This window comes from Manis pentadactyla, chromosome 4 (assembly GCF_030020395.1).
Source record: "Manis pentadactyla isolate mManPen7 chromosome 4, mManPen7.hap1, whole genome shotgun sequence".
NCBI lineage: Eukaryota > Metazoa > Chordata > Mammalia > Pholidota > Manidae > Manis > Manis pentadactyla.
This window is the reverse complement of record NC_080022.1, coordinates 177622362-177645324: the sequence shown is the minus strand read 5'-3', so window position 1 is coordinate 177645324 and position 22963 is coordinate 177622362. Positions and strand designations below refer to the sequence as shown.

At 48.8% G+C, this 22963-nt stretch overlaps 1 protein-coding gene across 2 annotated transcripts in view; it reads left to right on the top strand.

Annotated features, from left to right (window-relative positions):
- PRKCA (protein kinase C alpha) overlaps positions 1–22963 on the top strand; it is a 355291-nt gene that overhangs the window by 280462 nt on the left and 51866 nt on the right. For both annotated transcript variants that reach the window (XM_036899733.2, XM_057501630.1), the window contains exon 9: positions 22136–22273. In XM_036899733.2, the coding sequence (XP_036755628.1) occupies positions 22136–22273 (138 nt within the window). The remainder of the gene's footprint in view (positions 1–22135; positions 22274–22963) is intronic.

Here is a 22963-nt window from a genome sequence, read left to right as displayed (position 1 = left end):
ACCAATTTCATGATGTCATGAAATATTCATGGCTGAAATATTTTATTTGAAAGACTTGAATAGATTCTACAAAATATTCATTGGTCAGAATCTAAAGCTGGATTAGTAATGGCATCTGTCAAAATAATAATATATCATGTCCACGTATTTCACAGTTTTTATATTTGTCACCATTCAGAACCATATCAGGGTCTAACTCAAAAGAAGCCAAAATAAAATCGACTGCTATGGTCTGTTGGAATAGCTGCTTTGTGGGGTTCGTGATAGGGTTCCAGAAACTTCCAAAAGTATCACCCTGGAGACTCTACAACTTGCCTTAGGATGAGATACATCTTTTTTTTTATTCCAGGCAAACATTTTGAAATTATCCCTATTACTGATTAACAAATTAATGTGATGCAATTACTATTACAGTTATGCTACTCAAATCAACATAAACAAGTCTCTGTTGCTAGGTTGTATGTGGAAAGAGCAGGCAAGCATTTTTCTCTTTACTGTTGTTGAAATTGGGTTTCCCAAAAGCCTCTATTGTCTTTGAAGATTTTATCTAATTCAGAATGTTCTTCTCAGGATGGGGAAGAAAAAGAAATAGTTCACTGGAGATCCTCAGATAAATTGTAGCTATTTGTTGATGTAATCAGGCCGGCTACTGTTACTATGGAAACCTGAGTACTTTCCAACGACCTTTTGGACACAAAACAGAAAGTCAATGTGCCCCAATATGGATTCTTTCTTTTGGTCCCCAAATAGCTTACTTCATTACTTTCTGAATTGTGTGATATTAAGGGGGGGAAAAATCTATAAAATGAGCATGAGTTGAAAGAGATATTTTGACCTTTGTACTTTAGCTCTGTCTTAAATGCCAAGTCTTAAACTGAAACAGGACAAGGTATAGTGTTAGAAATCATTTCACACATTCATTAAATCATTGTCAATGGAGGTTAATTTCGCCACTCAACTAATCAACTCAAAGCTTCTGAAAGCAACTTCTCAGGCTTTTCTATTAGGGCGCAAGGGGGGGTAAGTGATTTATATCATAGTGCTGGCAACATGTTTTCAGTTTATCTTATGGAAATACTTTGGCTGGGAAACCCAAAAAAGAGTTTGTACATGTGGGCTGTCTGTTCCATCCTCATGGATTCCTGAAATGACACAAAAAACCGTGTGTTTGTAGCTCGGGGGGTGGCTTTGTGGGTGGATGCTGCTAGTTGAATAAAGAGGGCAAGCCGAGTGTTAAGCACCAGAAGCAGCTGTCCTCAGGTACCCAGGCCCTGGTACCCACAGGTAATTCCCTCGGTCTTCAGGGAGGATAGAGCCAGTGTCCATTGGCAGCTAAGCATTGGCACAGGTCTTTATGGTTCTGTCTCAAACACCTAAGGAGCTAAGGCCCCCTAAAAGCAACGCCCAGAATAAGGGTGACACACAGAAAGCTGCTTGCTCTTTTTCCCAAGAAACATGTCCTAGAAAGAACTACGATCGGCGGTCCCTAGAGAGGTCAGTCCCAAGGATTCTGAATTCCCTGGGTAGCCCAAATATCAAAGTGGTGACCACCCTGGTCGCTCCATGTCCTTGCAACTCCAAGTATGGTACTGGGGCCACCAGGATCTACATCATCTGGAAGCTCATTAAAAATGCAGAATCTCACACCCTAAAAGAGGCCCAGGAACTGGTGGCTGGGGTACTCATGGGTATTTGATGAATTTTAGGTTTATGATAGGTTTTGTGTTTGTTTGTTTTCCTGGATGAGGTCTCTGCCCTTTCAGACCGTCTCCTTGATGTGCAAGGGACTGTGGCTTTTCCCAGCTCATTAAGCCAGCCCTGGGGCTGGGGGAGGGGGTGCCAACTGTCATTGGGAAACTCGATGAATTCGGTGGCTGTTGTGTCTTCAGCCCTGAACTGAGAACCAGTTAGTCGGCACCCTGGCAGTGGCTGCTGCCTGACATGTACCGCCTGCACGCTGCCCAGTGTTGGCTTCCTCATCTCCCACCCCAACATCAGGTGCGAGGTTGCAGGTGGCCCCTCAGAGCTCTCCTGCACGGGTAGAGGGAGAGGTGTTTGGGGCATCTGGCTGATGCACTTCATAAGCCTTTCTTTGATCTTCTTTTTTCATACGGAGAGATGGGTGGTGTGTCATGTCTAAACTCACGGCCATTGTCTCTGCTAGAGGATTTTTTTCTGCCTACAGAAGCAGGTGACCTATTGCTGGTGGAAGTTGGATGTAGGACCCTTCTGAAGCCATGCCACGTACTTCTCACTCAGGGCATCTCAGCCAATCCAGAGTCCTCTATACCTAGAGGCACTCAAAGATTGGGCAACTCTTTAAGAAAGTGCAAGAGAAATGCCAGATTAAATTTCCTCTAAGGGCCTTTCCAACACCAAAATTTCAATAAGGATGTTTTTTGCTGTTGTTAGTTCTCTTTAATCTTGATGTGGATTAAGATCTCTAGCTGAAAATAGAGCTTTTGGAATTGGAATAAAATGGCCTATTTGGAGAGCAATTATAAATAGATTTGTGATTACAGATTTAAAGGACCAGAATTATAAAATGTAATAGAAGATAATCTATCCATACCTATTCAAAGAGATGTGAAATTCATGAATTGACCAGTTAGCTATATTAGTAGACAAAGCCTTCCAAGTACAAAGTATATTGTGTCTGTCTCTGATCTCCTCTCAGTTCAGGCTCAGGGTGTTGTGACCCTTTCAGGCTGTGGAACTGGGCTTCGAAAACCAGCCTCTCTCCAATTTTCTCCCAGAGACTGATTCACATTCTGTCTGGACTTGTAGGATTCATCTCATGACTCCTTGTATAGAATCCTCTGTTCAGATGGTTTCGACTTATTTTTCTCACATTAGTACTGAGATAGTAAAGTCCAGTCATGATGGTTTTTTAAGATAGAAGCTGAAAAGTGAAATGTATGCTGAAGAGCAAATACCTGGTTACCTGGCATTCAGTCAGCCAGAACTTGGTTAACCAGCTGCCCAACCAATTAATGTTTCACCAGTGATGGTGGGTTCTTCAGGAGACTGAAGAGCCTTCTGAATTCTCAAGAAAAAGAATTTTGTTACAAACAGTTTTAATAGTAAGTAGGTTTGGTTTTATTCTAATTTATTGATTAATGATGACCTGTGTGTAAAATTACCAAGTAACTAACTGTGTACCACCTCAAACACTTGATAACCAGATACCCCCTTACTCCATCATACGGACTAGCTGAAAGCAAAAGAAACATACTTGAATGTGGTGGAGCTGTTCGATGTGATGTCGTGTCTGGCCACATAAATGCCACAAGAAAGCAGACAGAGAGGTCATGGTTCCATGTGGTCTGACATTAGCCCTTTTACCACTCATGCAACAAGAAAGAGTTCATTCCCGCCCCTTCAGGGGCCACATCACACCTGCAGCTGGCAAGCCCCTGCAGCGGTGCCCACCTGAAGGCCTGCCTGCCTTCACGCTGTGTCCTAGGCTGACTCTGTCCCCATGCTTTCTGGCTGCACTGTACACGGGACCTCTGGTGTGTTGCGCTCCATTTGTATCTTTCTCATGGTGTGATGGTTTTCCTGTGCAATCCAGCATTTCCCCCACTAACCCGGCAGTGTTTCTCCCCCCATCTCTTACAGGGATTTCATGTCCACTCCTTAAAGGTAGTCCTTCCTCCACTCTGTCCTCTTCCATCTTTCCTTCCACAAAAACGCCCACCCTGGTGTTCGTGGCTCCCAGGCCTGACCCTCCAGCCGTGCTCTCCTCTCTTAAGGATGCACTGTGTGTTCTATGCCTACTGTGACCTAGTCTGTGTGTTCCTGTCCCCGTGGCCTCCAGCCCTTCAGGGAGGAGAAATGCTTCGGTATCAGTCACCCAGACAGTACACCAGACTTCCCCACTCTTCAGATGAGGTTCATTTAAAATTTTACCAGGGAAATATTGAAATCCCCTATCGGTGACTAAAGATAAGTTCAAGTCTGTTTTGAAAGCATCAAAGGAACAGAAAGAGTGCATCTTTAAATTAACTACACATGTTCCTTTCTGTTAATATATATCTAATCATGTGTTGACTCATTTGCAATTTTATATAGACATCTACATTAGCATGCAATCAATATGGTGTACTTACAGTGTGTGTGCTTTTGTATGGAAGATGTAATACATCATGCTCTGAAATCATCAAATTTTTCTGATGTTCTTAATGCCTGGCTTAATACTGCTCACTGCATTTCATCTCTTTCATTTTTAATTTTTTTCAAACTCACATGTCATAATCTAATCAACCATTCTGCCCTCAAACTATCAAATGAAATTTTGCAACTTGCATGTAAATTATTTCAAAAACCTACTCCATAGTCATTTCTGATAATTCCACTCTTTTTTGGGGAGTTGGCTAGTGTCATGTACCAGCTGTGCTCCCAATGTATTCCCTTTGTTAATTATTACAATCAGCTCTAGGGAGTTACAGCAAATACATATTGGAACCAACTGGAAAATTTATAACCTCAAATACTTGGGTAAAGAATTTGTAAGGGGAGAATGCCACCCCCTACCCTAAGCTAGAGTCAATATATAACACTCTAAAGAACACTGTACTAAAGAAAACACCAAATAAACAGTGTTTTTGAAGTTTCTCATCTCTAGAACTTGCACCTGACACTACAGATATGTCTGTCCTCTGAAGGGGCCTCAAGATTAGTGATCCAGGGTTGTTGGAAATGGGAAAGAAAAAAATATTCTTTGAGACTTCACAAGTCTCACAGAGTGGAACCATCATATGTGAAAACCTCTGCCTTTCAACATTCCTCTTGTTGCTGCCCTTCTGTTGTTCGTTCTTTGAAACCCTGTCCGTTGATGCAGTGTGTTCACTGTGGAGAAACATCTTCAGAAGTCGGCCACACTTGAATACACTGTGCCGCCGAACAATCTCTTCCCTCTGAGTAAAAACGTCCCGCATCCTCGGAGTAGGGAGCCGTCTCTTGATCATTCCAGGATGCGGAGACAGCTCCTGCTGAGAAGCAGCTACGTCACCCGTCATCTTACAGCCCTGCTCGGTCAGAGGAGTCCCGACGACATGAGTTCACACTTGGGTCCTCAGACCCTAGTTACGACCCAAACGTCTTGAGCCTGTGTGGCGTGACATGCCCGGGCGGTGTGGCGTTTTGTCTTTGTTGTAGGGTTGGATGCCTGGGTGTTCGAGGGAGAAGTAGTGTACATATTATGGGGCCATATTCACAACGTGTAGGAAAACCTTGGTGCTGGCGCAAATCTCAGATGTGGCTGGAAAGGAAAATAAAGGAGTAAATGAGGAAAGGATGAGGGCGGAGCATTTCCGTCCCTGGGCCCCCCTGGCAGGTAAGCCTTGACCCCTCCCACCTCCTGTGAGGGGCCGTCGCCCCTTTGAGGACTGCCCTCTCCCTGCCGCTCCACGGAGGCAGCGCAGCGCTTAGGCGCCACGCATCCGGGCCTGGGTCCCAGCTCCGCCACCTCCAGCTGTCCGAATGGCCCTGGGCCGCTCAGCTCCTCATCTCTCTTGTCAGTTTGTCCTTCTTTACATTGGAGATGATGAAAGTACCAGCTTCATAATGTTGGAAGGAGGCTTAAATGAGCAGGTACAGCTGCCTGCCACTTTCTGAAAGCGTGTGTTGCTCCACTTCGCTTTTACAAAAGACCTACGTTAGTACCTGTTTTCACTAAGCTAAATAAACCCAAAGGGGATTTCCATTTTTACAAGAAGGGTGAAAGCAAAAAGAACAGTTAGCCTGGGTTTGCTGGGAGTCCTTTCAGAGGCAGCGCGGACCCTGAGCAGGAGAGGGGCCCCGGGAACCCCCCTCGGCATTAAGCTGCCAGAGCTGTGAGCTGTGTCTGTGAGCCTCTGGGCCTTGTGCCTGATCTCCATTTATTCTGTGCATCCGTTAGCAAGATGTGTCCTAAGCAATCAGAAAAGCCTAAGAGAGGTTATTTTTTCAGTCTGGGAAAGCTCAAAAAAGTTTCTGTGTAAATTAATGAGAATTGTTTCTTCACTTTATGCCATTTTGGCTTATGAAGGGTTTCATAGGAAAACTCTACTTTCAGATATTGGGGGGACCTGTGTAAACAATGCCCAGAACAGTGCTGGGCTGGTAATATTGCTTACGGCGCTGTTCTCAGCATCCTCCCTCCTTCCCACCCCCAGGTATTACGGAGTAGGGGTCTCACCTAACTGGAGGGCCTCTGCGCCCCACGCTTACTGGAAATCCACCACCAAAGTTAAAGTGAACCGTTTGTCATGCTTTCTAAACCAGTCATGGCCTCTGGGAGGGGAGACCCCACTTGTGCATTAGACAAAGGGTCCAACATAGAGAAATAGTGCCGCGCCCCCAGCCCCTGCTCTGCCAGCAGCAGGGAAGTGAGGCCACCCTGAGTTCACTGCACAACAGAGTCGAGAAGTGTCCACAAAGCCCCTTTTCTAACATGCTTTGTGCGGGTGCATGTTTTTGATGTTTCCCATGCCTTTTGCTGCGGGTCTTAGGACAAGAAACACAGATGGCTCTACCTGAGAACGGAACTGTCCCTGCATGTGGGAAATTCACCCTGACCCCCGCCATGAAAATGGAGCGCCGTCGCTGGCTTGCACCTCTTTCCAGAGTGGCATTGCTCACCTGTTCATGAACTAATCTTCCAGTTGTGGCTTTTTCTGAAATTATGCTTGTCAGTCATCATTCCCTGGCTGGCCCCCAGGGACCTTTCCTGTTGGCAGGCTGGAAAAGAACATGCAGGAAGGACCCTCGCCAGTGGCCACAGGTGGGCAGCCAGATGTGCACAGGACTGCCTGCTGGGGGTGGGGCATGGCCTCCCCCTTGCTAGGGGGTTCCTTTTGCGGCCCACATTTTCCTAGGCCCTGGCAGTCTGTGGGTACCTGTGGGGTCACAGTAATTGATTAAGTTTTACTGGCTCTTCCCGGCCTGTTGACACAAGACCTCCATCTGCTTCAGAGGCAGGGAACATCCTACCCCCTGACCCGACCCCAAATCTCAGCCTCACACACCCTCCCCCAGAGCTCCTCCTCAAAGGCCCCCTCCTGCCCTGAAAACCAGCTTTAACAGCAGGGTGCCTGTGGGCTGCTCAGCCAAGTCCCCTGGGGGCTGGGACACTCCCCTCTCGCCTCTTGTTTGCAAGAGGCCCTGCTTGTCCCTGTGCTACATCTCTGCCCCTTTCCTATCAGGAATTTCTCTTTCTGATGTGGCAGCCTGGCAGCAGTGACTGAGCTCTGGCTGCACCCCGGTCACTGTAGGAATGGAGGGCTGTCCGCACAGGAGGAGGTAGGGAGTTTTAGTCCATTTTATGGACCAAAAACTGAGACCTTGGGGAAGCCAATGGCACTGTAACTGATTTTTCCTGTCCATATGTGGTGGACTCGAATCCCATGCTCTTCACCATTGGCAGCCCAGAGAATAACCCAGGACAGTGCAGCTGCCACCAGTCTGGGAAGTGGGTGGCCCATTGAGCTGTAATCAGGTCCCTCATTTTTAAAAATTGGTGTGGTTTAAAATGCTCAGTGGAGATAGGATGAAATCAATGGTCATGGAAATTTTGTGCTAAATTTAATTACAGTCAGCCCCACTTTCAAAATGCTTGCCGCTGTCAGAGACAAGCTTAAATTGAGTAATTGAGCAAATGTGTCCAGGATTTGGGGGAAAGGATCGTTTTTTGTTTGTTTGTTTTTACTGCCGTGCTGTTGCAGGGTCAAGCCCCTTTCGTGCCCAGTCCTGCTCACCTTTCCTGCAGCATCCGCAAGCTATGCAGGGAAGTGTCTGGAACTTTCCCCCAGGGATCTGGGCTTTGTTGCCAGTTATGGTTCGGTTGTGGAGTGTTTTCTTTTCTTTCTCAATTGATTTCAGGAGCTGCTGTTCTGTGATCATTTAGCTCCGATTGGATTTCCCCGGTGGCGGCTTTTTCATTGAATTCAGCCCTCATGCAACTATTGTCATTTCTCATTATTTCCCAGGTTTTTCTGTGTGTTTCTACCTCTAAATAAACATGGGGGCTCTCTCAGACTACCCCAGGGCCCTTGCACCCCTCACTGCCCCCCTTTCCCCACTTCATGCAACTCTGACTTACAAAATCTGGGCTCAGTCCAAGGTTTAGGAAGAGATTTAGGAGACAGGTCTAGAACAGGTCAGGATTTTGTTTACTAGAAATCACAGAGAGACTATAAAACACACTTCCAGCATTAGTACATAATCTGTTGGCATTTTGCAAAAGCCTGCTCTCACATTAGAGATCTGAGTCATCTTCCTATAAGGATATAGCTGGGAAGATACCATCTGTGTCTTGTTCTTGGTATTTTGCAGCATTTATAGAAACTTCATCTCTGCTGGCCAGGCAGGTGAACCTTTGACGTTTCTGTTGAGTCCAGTCAAAATGTAGGCGTCTAGAAAATTAAACACCACAAGAGGGCAGTCAAGATTCACAAATAAAAGACGCCAGGAACACCTGCACAGGGTAGTTAGGAATGTGTGTCTGCATCTTAATTTATTTTCTGATGGACTTAAAGATCAGGTTACCCCTTTATGCTCCCAATTGTTCCTTGGTTTTATGGAATCATCAGGGCACCAAAAGCAAGAAGGCAAGGGTGTCTCAAGCTCTGTGTGACTCCTGCCATCTCTTCGGGCTTGCATGGATCCAAGCCCATTTCATATCTACCCTGCTCTCTTAGCAGCAGAGAATTCCCCACTTCTAAGCAATATTGCTGACAGTCGGGAAAACCATCTCCCTTGATAGCACCCAGGAGTTCCTGTGGCTCCTGCCCCCTGCCACGGCCAACTCATAAAGCCAGCACGGTGTTGATACCAAAGGGAACATTCCTAGCAGGAGGGATATAGGTTTCAAAAAATTACTGAGAGCCAGAAGCACTCTAACAATGACATGCTAGTCCGTAGCCACTCACGCCAGGCCTTCCTCCAAGGTGGGCGTCAGACAAAGGTGTACCGTCAGCCCCCTGGTGAGAGAAGGACCGTCTTTTTGCAGATGGAAAAGCTAGGGGTGGGTTTTGGGTCCTGGGTCCCTGCCTAAGCCTGCCCTCTGAGCAGCTGAGGAAATCTAAGCACAGCAGACTTCCCAGGCCCTATTTAGCAGGTAAGACGAGGAGTTCTGCTTCAGCCTCATAACCTTGGGTCAGCCAGCCTGAGATGTGTCAGCAACTAGTGAACAAATGGGGGAAACAGGGGGAGACTTGGTTAGCTGTAAAGAAAACAGCAGCGCAGGATACTAGAGGTGTGTAATTCTCAAGACGGAGAAAAGCAAGCACGTTGTATTTTCCACATCGGGCAAAGTGCTCACAGGTCACAGATCCCACATGGTTGCTATGACAACAGGCCTGCTGGCTTCCTGGGAATTCAACAATGGCAGCAGCCTAAGTGGATGTGTCCTTAAAAATATTCCTTATTAAGAAAATGACTTCTGTGACTTCCCTTCATTTCTGCTCTACTGAGTAAACTTCACTCCCCATGTTTTTGGCTGGGAAACAACTTTTCCTGTACTAGTCAGTTTATCAAGCATTATGGAAGAGACAGATTCATGGTTCCATGCTCCTGGTCTGAGAGGTGAGCAAGGAGATACAGATGTTTCATTTAAATCTAACTACAATGAGGCTGAAGGATTTGAGAACCTGCGTGGTACAGGGCAACAGAAGGCAAATTCTCGCCGCTGCCTGGTGTTGTAAATAAGGTTTCATTGGAACGCTCACACTCATTCACTCGTGTGGCCTTCACACTACAATGGCACGTTAGGTACTTACAACAGAGACAGTATTTGGCTTGCAAGGCCAAAATATTTACAGTCTCTCTTTACAGAAGATGCTTGCCTGTCCTTGACATAGGAGGATGGGCCCTGAATTCAAAGACCAGAGTTCTGGATGCAGAGCCCAGAGAGGAAAATTGACTGAGACACATCACTTAGCCTCTGGGCCTCAGTCTCCTCATCTGTAACGTGGGTGACCTGATTAGCTTATCTTCATATTCCATTCACATACTGAAAGCTCCCTCACCCCTGTGCTGTGGGTAAATTATGGTGTGGATAAAATGAGAGTTTCTGTGGCCAGGATTCTCACCTGGCCCTGGCTGACTAGCTCACTGCGCACCTGTGGGCAATACATAGCTGTTGACTTTATAAAAAGAGCTCTGCCCAGTGCTCTGGGCACAACACGGCGGCAGGGCTGCAAGGCTGCAGGAGAGCAGAGCAGAGGCTGGAGTGGTGGCAGCGCCGAGGACAGAGGCCTGGAGGATGGCTGTGCGGGACGGGTGTGCAGAGAGGCCCAGAGGATGGCTGTGCGGACAGAGAGGCCCAGAGGCAGAGACTGGCTTGCTGCATGCAGACTCGCTCTGAGTGAATGGGATTTTAGTGACTGACCTGCCACCTGAAAATAAAGTTGGGTATAACCCTTTCACCCCAAGAATGTTTTGCTGTCGATTTCTTTGGTCACACTGAATCCACAGCGAACTTGCCTGGGGCTGAAACCCATTGGCAAGACAATTGGCGAAAGTCGGCAGGATTCAGTGTTGACCAAGGAAAAAGACAGGCTGCCCTTACGGGAGGGGTGCTTCAGCGGGCTGCCCCTGTGAATGGGGAGACAGTGGATTGTCCCCCAAAGGGTATGTGGTCTGAGGTGGCTTGCCCCCTAGAGGACTGGGCCCCACCCCAGGACTGGAGGCAAGTGGAGGTGACACCTGAGGCAGTAGGGGTGGCCCTTGGTATAGTAAGCAGATCCTTTGAGAAGCAGAGTGCCCGGGAGGCAGCGGGGACTGTGGGGTGGCTGCTTCTCACAGTATATAAAAGTCTACAGAGGAGACCCAAGAAAGGGCGGCGCGAGAGTGCGAGCTGCAAACCTCTGTGGATGCCCTGAGGAAGGAGATGGCCTTGATGCGGAGGAGGCAGCACAAGAGTCCCGGCGGCAAGGTGCCATTGGAGACAAGACGGCAGCGCTGCCAGGTGTTTTGAAGGAGGAAGAGGCCATCAAGGAAAAAGACGAACTCCCGAGGGAAGCACAGGCGGAGGTGGCGCAAGAACATCAGCTGTGAAGCATTGAGCTGAAGGTAAAAGACCTGAAGACTGAGTTAGCGTTGTTGCAAGGCCCTGTAGCAGAGGAGGCACTTGGGGGAGTGGAGAGAAAGGTGCTGTCAGCCCCAGAAATGGAGGAGCTGGGGGAGGATGAAGGGGTGTTGCCGGAGGCACAGGCCCCTCCTGTATTGAAAGCATGCCCAATGGTTGTAAAAAAAATAAAGACCCAGCAGCTGCAAGTTCCCCAAGGAGAGGAGCAGCCCCCTCCCCAGGTCAGGGAGCACTCTATGGTCCGCCCCTGTACTCAGGCAGAGCCAGTGGCTGTGTGACTTAGGGGTGGATGGACTTGCTCTGTCGGGATCAGAGATGGGAAAGCTGTCTTCCCTCACAGTGCAGCCCGCCTTGAGGCAGCGATTACAAAATGCGAGGTGACACGTACAGTAGCTGAAGCAACGAGAACCCAGAAAGAAATAAGACCTGTTACAGGAGGAATTTGAGGGGCCCTGTGAGGGTCACAAGGACCCAGATGTGGGTTGATTTGATACGGGCAGGAGTAGATGGAAGGAAATTAGATGGGAAGCCAAATAGGATCTTACTAGAGCTATGGCAACGACCGAAACCAGAGCAGCGGTTCCAGCCATTAAAACCAAAGAGGCAGAGGCCAGAGACAGAGCCACGAGTCCGGCCTGTGTGTCTGCAGGACTTTTTGCTGGAGAGGCTGGAGAACAATGTTCGCGAGCTTCCTTGCATAGGGACCATTGCAGAGGACTAAGGGCACATGGATTGAGAGGAGAGAATCCTGGAGGGGTGGAGTGTGGATAAAATGAGAGTTCCTGTGGCCAGGATTCTCACGTGGCCCTGGTTGACTAGCTCACTGCACACCTATGGGCAATACATGGCTGTTGACTCTGTATAAAGAGCGCCGCCCAGTGCTCTGGGTGCGACACAGTGGCAGGGCTGCAGAGCAGAGGCTGGAGTGGTGGCAGTGCTGAGTACAGGCCTGGAGGACAGCTGTGCAGGACGGCTGTGCAGAGAGGCCCAGAGGACAGCTGTGTGGACAGAGGGGCCCAGAGGCAGAGACCGGCTTGCTGCATGCAGACTTGCTCTGAGTGAATGGGATTTTAGTGACTGACCTGCCACCTGAAAATAAAGTTGGGTATAACTCTTTCACCCCAAGAATGTTTTGCTGTTGATTTCTTTGGTCACACTGAATCCATAGCAAACTTGCCCGGGGCTGAAACCCATTGGCAAGACAGATGGCATCCCAGATGGGGCAGCTCCCAGCACAGGGGATGCTCCTCTGTGGGATGGTCCAGGGTCCCAGTTCAAGGACCAGTCTAAAGTAGCATCCTTCCCCTTCCTCTGCCAGTGCTGCCGTGGCCAGGGTCAGTGGCCAGAGGGAGGAGTTAGCCCTCTAGACCTCATGTCTTCACCTGTACCAAGGCAGGTCACACCTTCCCAAGGACCTCCCTATGGCTGACAGTCTGGTTCCGAGGAACTCCTTGCAGTTGCCAGCAGGAGAATGAATGATACACACCTGGGATTTGCAGTCCACCTGTGATCCCCAATTGCAGAGGAAACTCCAGTGGGCAAGTGTTGACACTTGTGTAGGGGAGGAATCACCTGGCCTCGTGCCCCAGGTCACAGGTGCAGATTGCATTGTCAAATGCAATGGGGGGTGGCGGAGGGGGAGTATTATTAGAAATCCCAACCAGGAAATTAGGCACAACGGCCTGACACACCCAAGGTCCTGCCTTCAGGAATTAGACTGTTGACTCTTTGGGTTTTCCTCATTTCTCCCTGACTTTCTTTGACACGGTCAGATTAAAGTGCCTGGCCTCAGGCACCAACCTCCGTGATACCTGTGCCTCTGGACCGCAGCTCCACATCAGGAATCTGTCCTGCGGAGATGAGGGACTGCTCCCGAGTCCACGCTCTTGCCAGCTTGCCGAGGGACAAGTTGTTGAGGCCAGGAAAGCAGCCTCGTTCCAAAAGCCAGCAGACTGAGAAGGTGGCAGACTAATGTCCTAAAGCCCCATCTTAACTCAGGGTTGATCTCAAGCTGCTCGTATGCCAGAGAAGGGAGAGCAGGTGGGGAATCAGGTAGGGAGAGACCGAAGCCCACAGGCATCTGGGCACCTGCAAGGGTCAGAGGAGAGCTGAGAAACTCCCTTGGTTGATTGGTCAGCTCTTCCTGGCCTGGGTCTGGGCACCGTGTTCTAAAACTCTCTGACATGGCAATCACTATTCGTTATGTATATTTCCCTATCTTCTGTGGGGAGGCAAGCTTCAGGTAAGGAGGTATTTGCAGAAATCTCAAACTGGAAGCAAAATGCCTTTTGATGATTAAAAAGCCTGCATGCAGAGCTGAGCAGAAAGAAACCTTTTCCTTTTTTTCCTTTTGACCCTAAGGTTAAGATAGCAGAAGAGACAAATAGAGTATGGAGGCAGAGATGCCAACCTTTTTCTATCTGTTACAGGATGTGCCTAGAGATTTGGACAACAAAATTGTTCATCCACACGTTATTGAAAACAGTGAAAATTGGAACCAACCTAGCTGTCCAACAATTGGGGAATGGTTAGATAAACTGCAATAGTGCCAAACAATGGGTACTATGTAGTCACTAAAATCATGTGGGAGAATAGTGCTTATAACATAAAAAGAAGTTCACCTATTAAGGAAAGCAGGTTACAAGCAATATAATTCTCAATATGTCAAAGAAGAAGACATGAAAAGAGAATTAGAAGAAGGTAGTAAGAAGAGTGGGAGGGAACACACACCACGGGAAGGGGAGCACATTGAAGCTTGTGTTAAAGCATCACCTGAGCAGAGACAGGAACCCATCATGTGCCTGTCTGGGTCTAAGGAAGTAGAAAGTACAAATTATTTAGCCAGGTAACAGCAAGCATTTTACTTACTCTGGCTGTGTTGCCCAGGGGACTGTACTGGCCATTAAATAGCATCATCTTAGCCAGTTACCTGATTACTAAGTAGGAGGTAATAGATGTTATGGTGTTTGGCTTGTTAGAAATACACAGGCCATACCCTATAGTGGTATCAATGAACACACCTTCCCACTTCCTCTGTGATTTTCCTCTCCTGAAACCACTGGCTGTCTCATACCTAACATTGCAGAGGGTACAGGTGAATACCTTAGCAGTGAGATGCTGTGCTGAGATCCTTGGTTATATTTGGTGTAGCTATTTCCATTTGTTACCCATGCCTTAGTTTATGGAGCAGCACCAAAACACCATCAGTCTGATGTTGCAGGGTTGTTCAGATATACACCCAGAATACAGAACATTTTCATTATAGAAAAGAAAAAATTATAGAAGAATCCACAGTTTATACATTTGCCCCTACAGTTGGCCGTTGTCTACCCTCAAAATCATAGAAGTAGAAAGAACCTTCCACTTTGTTGGGTTCATCTTTCTACACTTTGCAGACATCTTTTATAAATATATTCATCAAAGCCATATTTTCTGTTATGCTAGGAGATACCACATTATTGAAGACATATTCACAAAATAAGTACAAATGGGCACATTGTACAAGGGACTGTAGTTAAACATAAAAGGCATACTTCAGAGGATTTCCCAAAGGTTCTTTGACTCTAGGATAGACCCACTGAGATGCTTGGAATTCAGTTTAAGTCTCTGCATTCTTACTATAGATGAATCTTTGGGCTTGGATTCCTTAAAGATAAGCCATCTCCTCTGGAAGAAACTGGGCAGGGTGCTATTGTATTAGAGGCTGGTGATTTATGACTGTACTCTTCCCCCATGTCTTTATTCTGTTTTCCCACATAAGCAAAGCTAACATTTAATCATACAAAATTCAAAAATTGTGCTGCCTGTGGTATTAGGTTAAACCATTTGGAATTGTTATTACTGTGCGTCAGATTGTCACATCTCAGCAGTTACAAATAGTCCTACATAATACAAAATGAATGTCTCCTGCACTCTGATCCCTCATAAGTATGCAGTGTCATAGTTTGGCACACACATCTCCTCAGTTTTAATTTTAAAACCCCCCAATAGCTGAATGTGGAGAGCTTCTCAAAATGCACACCAACAGCTCCTCAGACACGGGCGTAAAACATACACACACACACACACACACACACACACACACACACACACACACACACACACACACACACACACACACACACACACACACACACCACACATCAATCTCAACCTGCAAAAATTTGGACTTGCCATACACAAATTCACTTTGGTGTGCTTTACAGAAAGGCCACCAAAGGAGTTCTTTAAATTGTGGACACCTCCAGCGATTGCAGACTGTTATGACTTTTTAAGGACTTAGCCATTATATAAAATGAGACATGTCGATTATTAGTACATTTTCTGATGTGGAGAGATCACTGCCTGTCCTCACAACCTGGTCATCCAGTAAGGATCATGGCGCCGGCATGACCTAATGCTAATGTGCCATCTTCCAAGGAACCTAAACCTCCTGGGATCTGGGTTATTTAATCATAGCCAATAAACCATGCTGTGTTTTAGGCTAATGTTTTTTTTTTAAAGAGCATACGAAAGCTTCAGCATTTAAAGTCACTTTATTTTGTTTTTACAACATGATACATTTGTTCCACCTTTATTTCCTCTTTAACAACTTTCTATGCCATTTTAATAAGTCAAGGTCTTTTCCTGTGAGGTCCTAGTCCCTTAGGGGGCTACAAGAGATGTTCTGGAAATGAGGGGTGAGCAGCTGGGGTTCAGACCCATTTCCTCCCCTGCACCACCTGCAACAGTGTGTGGAGGCGTGGAAGTCGGGCATGTGCCTCGCCCTCCCCACAGGTCCCAAGCTCCTATATATCTGTAGGATATATATGTCTATATGGCTTGCAGGGTTTCCGGGCTGTGAGTCAGCCAGGCAGAGCCCTGACCCAGGCGACCTGCAGTTGCTCGCAGGGGCCTTCCATTGTGGTCAGGGAGCAGGTGTGCGCCAGGAGCCCTAGGGCAGTGCCAACAGTGTCTCCTTCCTGGGCAGAGGAAGGAAGACCAAGGTGACAGGTGTGGTGTGAGGTGCTGTGCTGGGGGCCTTCCCAGAGGCTCCCCATGTCAGCTTACTACCACTGTATCACAGGTGAGGAGCCCGAGGCCCAGGCAGTGTGGTCTGTGAGCCACACAGCAAATATGGGGAAGGTCTCGATCAGGCCCAAGCTCTTTGGAACTCAGGTCTGGGGTTCTTTCCGGAGTTGCTACTGATTTTATGTGATCATTGAAGATTGTTGAAAGTGGAAATTGTCTTAAGACCCCTGAGCCAGACAGGGATGTCTGGCGAAGCATCCCAGCTGTCTCAGAGCAGCACATCTTGAGCTCAGATGTGCTGTGGGGGGTCACCCACACGCCTACTAGAACTGTGTGTCTTGACTCAGTCAGTCAAGGGCCGGGCCCAAGAATCTGCATTTCTGACACGTCTCCAGGTGATGGCAGCGCAGCTGGTGCACAGACTGCTCTGAGCAGCAGTGACACAGGCCGCGGCACCTTTGGAATTAAGTTCTCTAGAGGAGAGGCCAGTTCCTGAAGATCTGGTTTCTCCAGTACCTGGTCCCATGTCGGGGCATGACAAGCATGCAGCTACTCATGGAATAAACAAACAAATATTCTAAATTCACACAAGGACCCCAAGTTCAACAAGAAATGTGTCCTGAGCTGGATTGTGCCAGGGCTCCACGAGGCTGTCTTGGGAAAATAGAGATGACTGAAAAGGAAGAAGTAAGAGAGGCGCCAAGCTCTGGGCACTCACTGGGTCCTGCTGACTGCGCCATACATGCCTGTGCCTACTCCTGCGGTGGGAAGGTCGCCGGCAGAAGGTCCATTTTACAGACGAAGGACCAGGGGCCTGCAGTGGTTAGCGGGCTTGTCCACGGCCACACCCAGTGTGTGGCACGGTCGGGGTCCACACCCCGCGCTCTTGGTGGCTGCTCTCTGAGGAAGCTGGCACACATTGTCTGAGCAGAGAGAGCGTTCCACCTGGCGGAGGAGGGCTGCTCGGGAGGCTGGCGGTACTGCAAGTGTGGTTATTGCGAGTGTGTATCTCATTCCATCAACTTGCTTTATGTGACTGTTGGGGGCGAATGAGATCCAATGAACTCAAGATTCGGGACTTGCCGGCAAGGAGCATTACCAGTGGGCTCGTATGCGCTTTCGGTCCCCGGCCCGGCTGATGCTCTTCTCTCTCCTGTGAACATCAGTCTTCAGGAGACATTCTGCTTTTCATGTCAAATTCCCATTTGCTCACGTCCCCCCGGCAGGGTGTCTGGGTGTGCTGGGCCGTGTCTGCGTTGCTGTAGTGAAGGATGTCAGCACACTTGTCACGATGCCGCCTCTAGTTTGCTGAAACCCACAGTCAGGCTATTGGCTTCAGCTTTATCCCTAGACCCATATTGATTTTATTTGCACTCCTGGTGAAGCCTGAATTACATTCAGACAACCAGAGTTATGTCAACAATATGCAGGCGGGGAAGGGCAGTGTCTCCGAGCTAGATTGTGCCGGGAGACTAGTTGCCAAACAACCCATTAAAAAGCTGAAAGAAAGAAATGCCAGCATAGGGACTCCCTGGTGCTCTTCATCAGAGATCCCAGCTGGCACGTGGGCAGGCAGGCCTTCTCAGAGGAATGTCGCTTCAGAGAAACTTCCAAGGGTGTGGCCCAGCTACCTAGCGTGCCCTCCCGGGAGGCTCACCGAGTGGCGACCTCCCCAAAGGCAGGGACACCCTCCCAGCATCTATGGGACACCCACCCAGTCTGTGGCTGTGCAGCATGACCAGCGATTGCTCGAAAGGAGAAGTTCTGATTACATATGAACATCTACATGCACAGGGTCCAGGGTCAATAATCTGAATCAAGCCTCGTGATGACGGCTTTTCTGTATCATTCGGCAGCTGGCTGGCTCATCGTGGCTGCAGGTTGACTGTACGGTTTATAATTTGGCCTCTTTGAATTCCGTCAGTCCTAGTGCTTCATGAAGACGTGAGTTTTCATATGAATGAGATGCTCGGTGCATGTGTGACTATGTGCCCAGTTCAGTGCTTGGCCTAAGGACACAACGATGAGCGAGACGGCCCCCAGCCCCCAGGATCTCACCGTCCAGTGAGGAAGGCAGAGCAGGAAAGTCTGGAGGGAGGCGCACACATCCGTTTAGGTTCCCCAGAAGCAAACTGCCACAGGCTTTGGAGACCAAAGGGTTCACTGGGAAGGGATGCGCAGAGGCTGGGGGCGCAGGGATGTGACACGGAACGCAGGAAGCCCGCCGGGGGTGTGCCCATTATCCAGCTGGTCCCCACAGTGGGCACACTGCAGCTCCGTCTGGCCGGGGAGATGGGGAGACAGGCTGGAACACGGTCTCTTTGGATGAACAGGACAGCAAGGCCCCTGTGGGAAGGGCGAGCAAAGCCCCAGGGCAGGAGCCGTGCTGTGTGGCTGGGGCCGTGCAGGGGGGCGGGGACAGGGTTGGAGACAGAGGCTCACCGCCCCCACCCACCACCTCGGACCCCAGGTCTGCCTCTCATCCACTGTGAGGACTCGGCCTTTTTGTCTCCACCAGATGGGAAGCCGGAGGGCGGGGACAGGATCCCATTGAACAGGATCCCTCCAGGGAATATATAGAAGGAGGCAGAGGAAGGGAGACCTGTGGGGGGTCTGCTGGGGCTTTGGCGTGGCCTGCTGATAGGTTAGCTATAGACTGATGGCAAGAGGCATTAAATGAACAAACTATAAATAAATATTTACGAGGTGCAATACGAGCTGTTAAGACCAGCGTGCTGTGAGGGAGAACAGCAAGTCTCTGGGGAGGAGGAGTCTGAGCAGTGGCAGGTATGTGGGGACCTGGAGGCAGGGAGAAGTCAGCCAAGTGAGGGGCAAGGGGACACTGCAGGCATAGACTCGGCGGACAGCACTCGGCATGAGGGGTGTGGCCAAGGGGGTCTGAAAGTGGGCTGGAGGTTGAGGCCGGGGTGTAGACCCCCTTCCTGGGGGTCCTCTGCCCTCCCTGCCCTCAGGCCTCCCCACAGGTCCCCCGCAGCACAGGTGCTAAGGCTATTCACTGGCTGTCTCCTCCAACCCCACTGTTAACTGGACCCAGGTTGAGAGAGACTTACCCAAAGTCAGGCCCGGACCACTGAGACTTTGATGTGAAATTTTCCTTGGTGGAAGAGCTGCTTTTGAAGACTCAGCCCTGGGGATGGCGCTGAGCCACTCAGCAGCAAGGCCTGCAGGTGGCAGTGTGGAACTGGCTCTGGAAGCGTTTTTCTCTGGGGGAAATGTGGAAGAAAGGCCACTCTGGTTTGCAGGACAGCTGTGTGAAGACCCCCAGGCTGCTCTTACCTCAGGGTTGGTTCGGGCTGGATAGAAACCCATTCCCACCCTCTGGGCCAGACCATGAGAAACCATCCCTCTGACTGTGAATCTCATGTCTCTTCCCTGTCCTGTGTCACCTCTTGGGAGCGTGAGTCTTCTTTGTCCCAAACATCACGGTTGATTTCAGAAGAGCGCAAGATCATATTACAGTTGGGGTCAGAAGTGCGCAAACGCAAATGCTTTCCTTGTAAATTTATGTCCCATTGGGGATTACCTTTTCCCTATAACCAGACTAAGGGCAGAGCACAAAACTCACAAAAACTGTTCAGTGTTGGCCACCAGTGAGGACAGTATGTGAAAAGCCCCGGATGCCTTCCGGAGGCCGTCGCCGACATCTGCCCATGCTCCCTCCTGCACTGTCTGCGGGGCTGCAGCGACAGAGAAGGAAGGACAGTGACTTCAGGAATGCCGAACGAGTCGGGAGCATCTGCTCAGGACCGCACGCTACACGCAGAGGGAAGCTGGGCTCACATCCGCAGCAGGAGTCGCAGCGTCATCCCGTGAAGATGCTCTCGGCTGTTTTAAGCACCTTAGCAATGAGTGCATCGTGTTTGAGTCTTTTCAGATGCTCCTGTAATGTTACTGATGAAATGAAATTTCTTTGTGTCTCTGATAGCTTTTTTTCCTTTGTATAAATCAGAACAGAATAGAATGGCCCAGCCAGTGTTCTCATCTCAGACTTGCTGATGATTTACTGAAGTTTAGACACAAACCAGAAGGGTGGTGACTTGGAGTCACACCTGGGGCAGCTGTCTGGAGGAGCTGGTGCTGTGGCTGAGGGGTCCTCAGGTAACCCAGGTGGTTACATCCTGGCTGTTTCTCACAAGCCTATCTTAAAACGCCTTCCACCCTCTGTTGAAGGGGAGGCCACTTTATGTGTCATTGTGGGTCATGTTTTGTCTTTATAGAGCATCAGTACTTCCAGTGACCCCCCCCCGGGTCCATGTGGGTTTCCCACCAGGCACTGCCAACAGGGGTAGAGTTCAACTGTGTCAAATGCCTGCAACCCTGAAGCCAGGAAGTTCAGCCACCTATTGTCCATATTTTAGTGTCTCTGCCTCAGTGGGCCTGCTCAAGTCATCAGAGCATGCCCTCAAGCCCTGATGTTTGATCCCTGTACCAAGGAGTTATTTTTATTAGAGAAAACCATCGCTGTGTTGTACAGCATCTGATGAACACATTCAGGCTTCATTTCTTTATTCATTCAACCAAAATGCCAAGCGCTGTGCTGGGGCTGGAGACCCAGAGATGGCCAACGGGGATCCTCCTGCTAACCAAAGCCTCGTAACAGAGCCTGGCACAAGGTGGCTCACTTAGTAATTATGAGGTGAAGGGATGTGTTGCTCAAAGGAGTACAGAGAATTCCTCCAAAGCCTTCTCCGCAAGTAAAAAAAAAAAAAGCCAAATCCCCCGTTTTCCCCAAGAGCGAAGAGCCGATGCTGCCAGTGCTTAGGCGGCCCAGGAACATCCTTGAACAGCTTCTTTGCCTCCCGCGCCGGCCTGTTGGTCACCACGTCGGCTTGAGTGGCATCCTGCTCGGAGGCTCAGAGCCGCGCTTCGGTCTGCCGCTCCGGGGACCCTCTCCTTAGGAATGTATCCGGAGCAAGAGTCTTTGCCCTTGGGCTCCGGGCTGTGGCGGTTCAGCCAGCCCCCTGAACCCCGGCCTTCCCAGCAGCTGGCATGTCCGGCACCCGGCTCCTTCGCTCTCAGGCACATGCCCAACATGCAGAGTCCGAGGGGAGTTTCTCCGGCCACTCCAGGCTTCTCTGCGTCTCCACGGACTCCTCTGCTGACTGTTGAGGTGTCCCCATGTGTTCCCATTCGCCTTTCCCCTTCGGCTGACCCCTCTCCACCTTGGATGTGAAACTGTCCCCCATGAGAGTAATGAGGGCCTGGTCTCTCCAGGGCTTTTGTGTGGCATGATTCTAGTTATTAAAACTCAGGTGGTCACTTATATGCCGCTGACCAAGTGTTCTTCGGACTCAGAGGGTGCAGTGAGTTCTGTGTGAAATCAGATTCTGTGTATGTTCTGTGCATATCACCATTTCTTTTTATGTGTCCAGCTCTGGACCTACACTTCTGTTCTTTCTGGGCTTTCTAAAGTAGCAATAAGTCATCACTACGACATGCCATTTAAGCAGCTCCCCTCCAGAGGACACTTCTCTCTGCACAGGTACATGTTTCCTTTGTGCAGACTAATCTTAAATTGGAAAATTTACAAATAAGAAAAAATATCCATACACAGCTTTTTTTTAACTGAAGTATTATCGACCCTGTATCATTTCAAGTGTACAATATAGTGATTTAACATTTTTGCACGTTACAAAATGCTCACCACAAAAAGCGTAGTTACACTCTGTCACCATATACAGTATAATTCTTTATTATATTAATTAATGGTTGGGAAGCATCATTTCCCCAAGAAGTTAACTTCCACATCCCAGAATGAGAATCAGCCAGCCCTTGGCAGAGTCCTGTGACTTGATTCTTGGTTCCCTGTATACATGTTGTCTTCTCATATCTAAGAGCAATTTTTTGCTACTTTGTGAATATTGCCCATAGGGTGAGCTTAGCCACTGACAAATGAACAGATAATTCATCTCCTTCAGATTCCTTTCTCCACCCTTCCCACCTCCCAGCAGGCATCAAGCTCAGATACAATGTTGTCTACCATTTTCTCTGGAAGAGTGACTGATGGTTTTCATCTGTCTGCTTGTTGTTTAGAAAGCCAAGCTTGGCCCTGCTGGTAACAAAGTGATCAGTCCTTCAGAAGACAGGAGGCAGCCTTCCAACAACCTTGACAGAGTGAAACTCACAGACTTCAACTTCCTCATGGTGCTGGGGAAGGGGAGTTTCGGCAAGGTAAGAATGCCCGGCGGGCGCTGCTCTCCCTGAGGTTTCCCGAGCGGCTCTTCAGATTCTCTTCTCTCTGTATAAGACACCCTATGCCTTTCTCACATATTTCCTGCTTCATTCCATTAAAAACAAGTGTATCCAAAAAACTACAAAGGGTTCACTGTATGTCACCAGGTCAGTGTTCTGAACAGAAAGGGTGCCCCAAAATGTTGGTTGAATGAATAATTTCCACGGCTAAAAATCAAATGTTGACTTGTAGTAAGTGAATGTAAATGACTAAGAGGTACTGAGCTGATTTCTTCGGAGATCAGCCTGTATGTCTACAATTGGCTCCTCTGGCCCCAGATCTCATGATAGATCCAGGTACTGATTTCAGTCCTGCCTTTTTCGTTATCTTGGTTCCTGTCTCATGAACAGCTTATGAAGGCCAGCCACATTTTTGCCCTAAGGATGCTTCCGGAAAATGTGCATGGTGCAAAACTAATGCCAATAATGTTGGGCATTCCTTTAGCAGCCACAGCACCACCATCGTGTAGCAACAGCCTGCACAGTGTGCCCATGTCGACAGCTTAGAAATTGTACAGCGCTAGAGGAATTTAATTTGCAGTGACATGCAGTATTTCAGAATTCGCACATCAAGTGGAACTCTATGAATATTTCATATTACACATTTCAGAGTGCAGGGACTGTCATGTG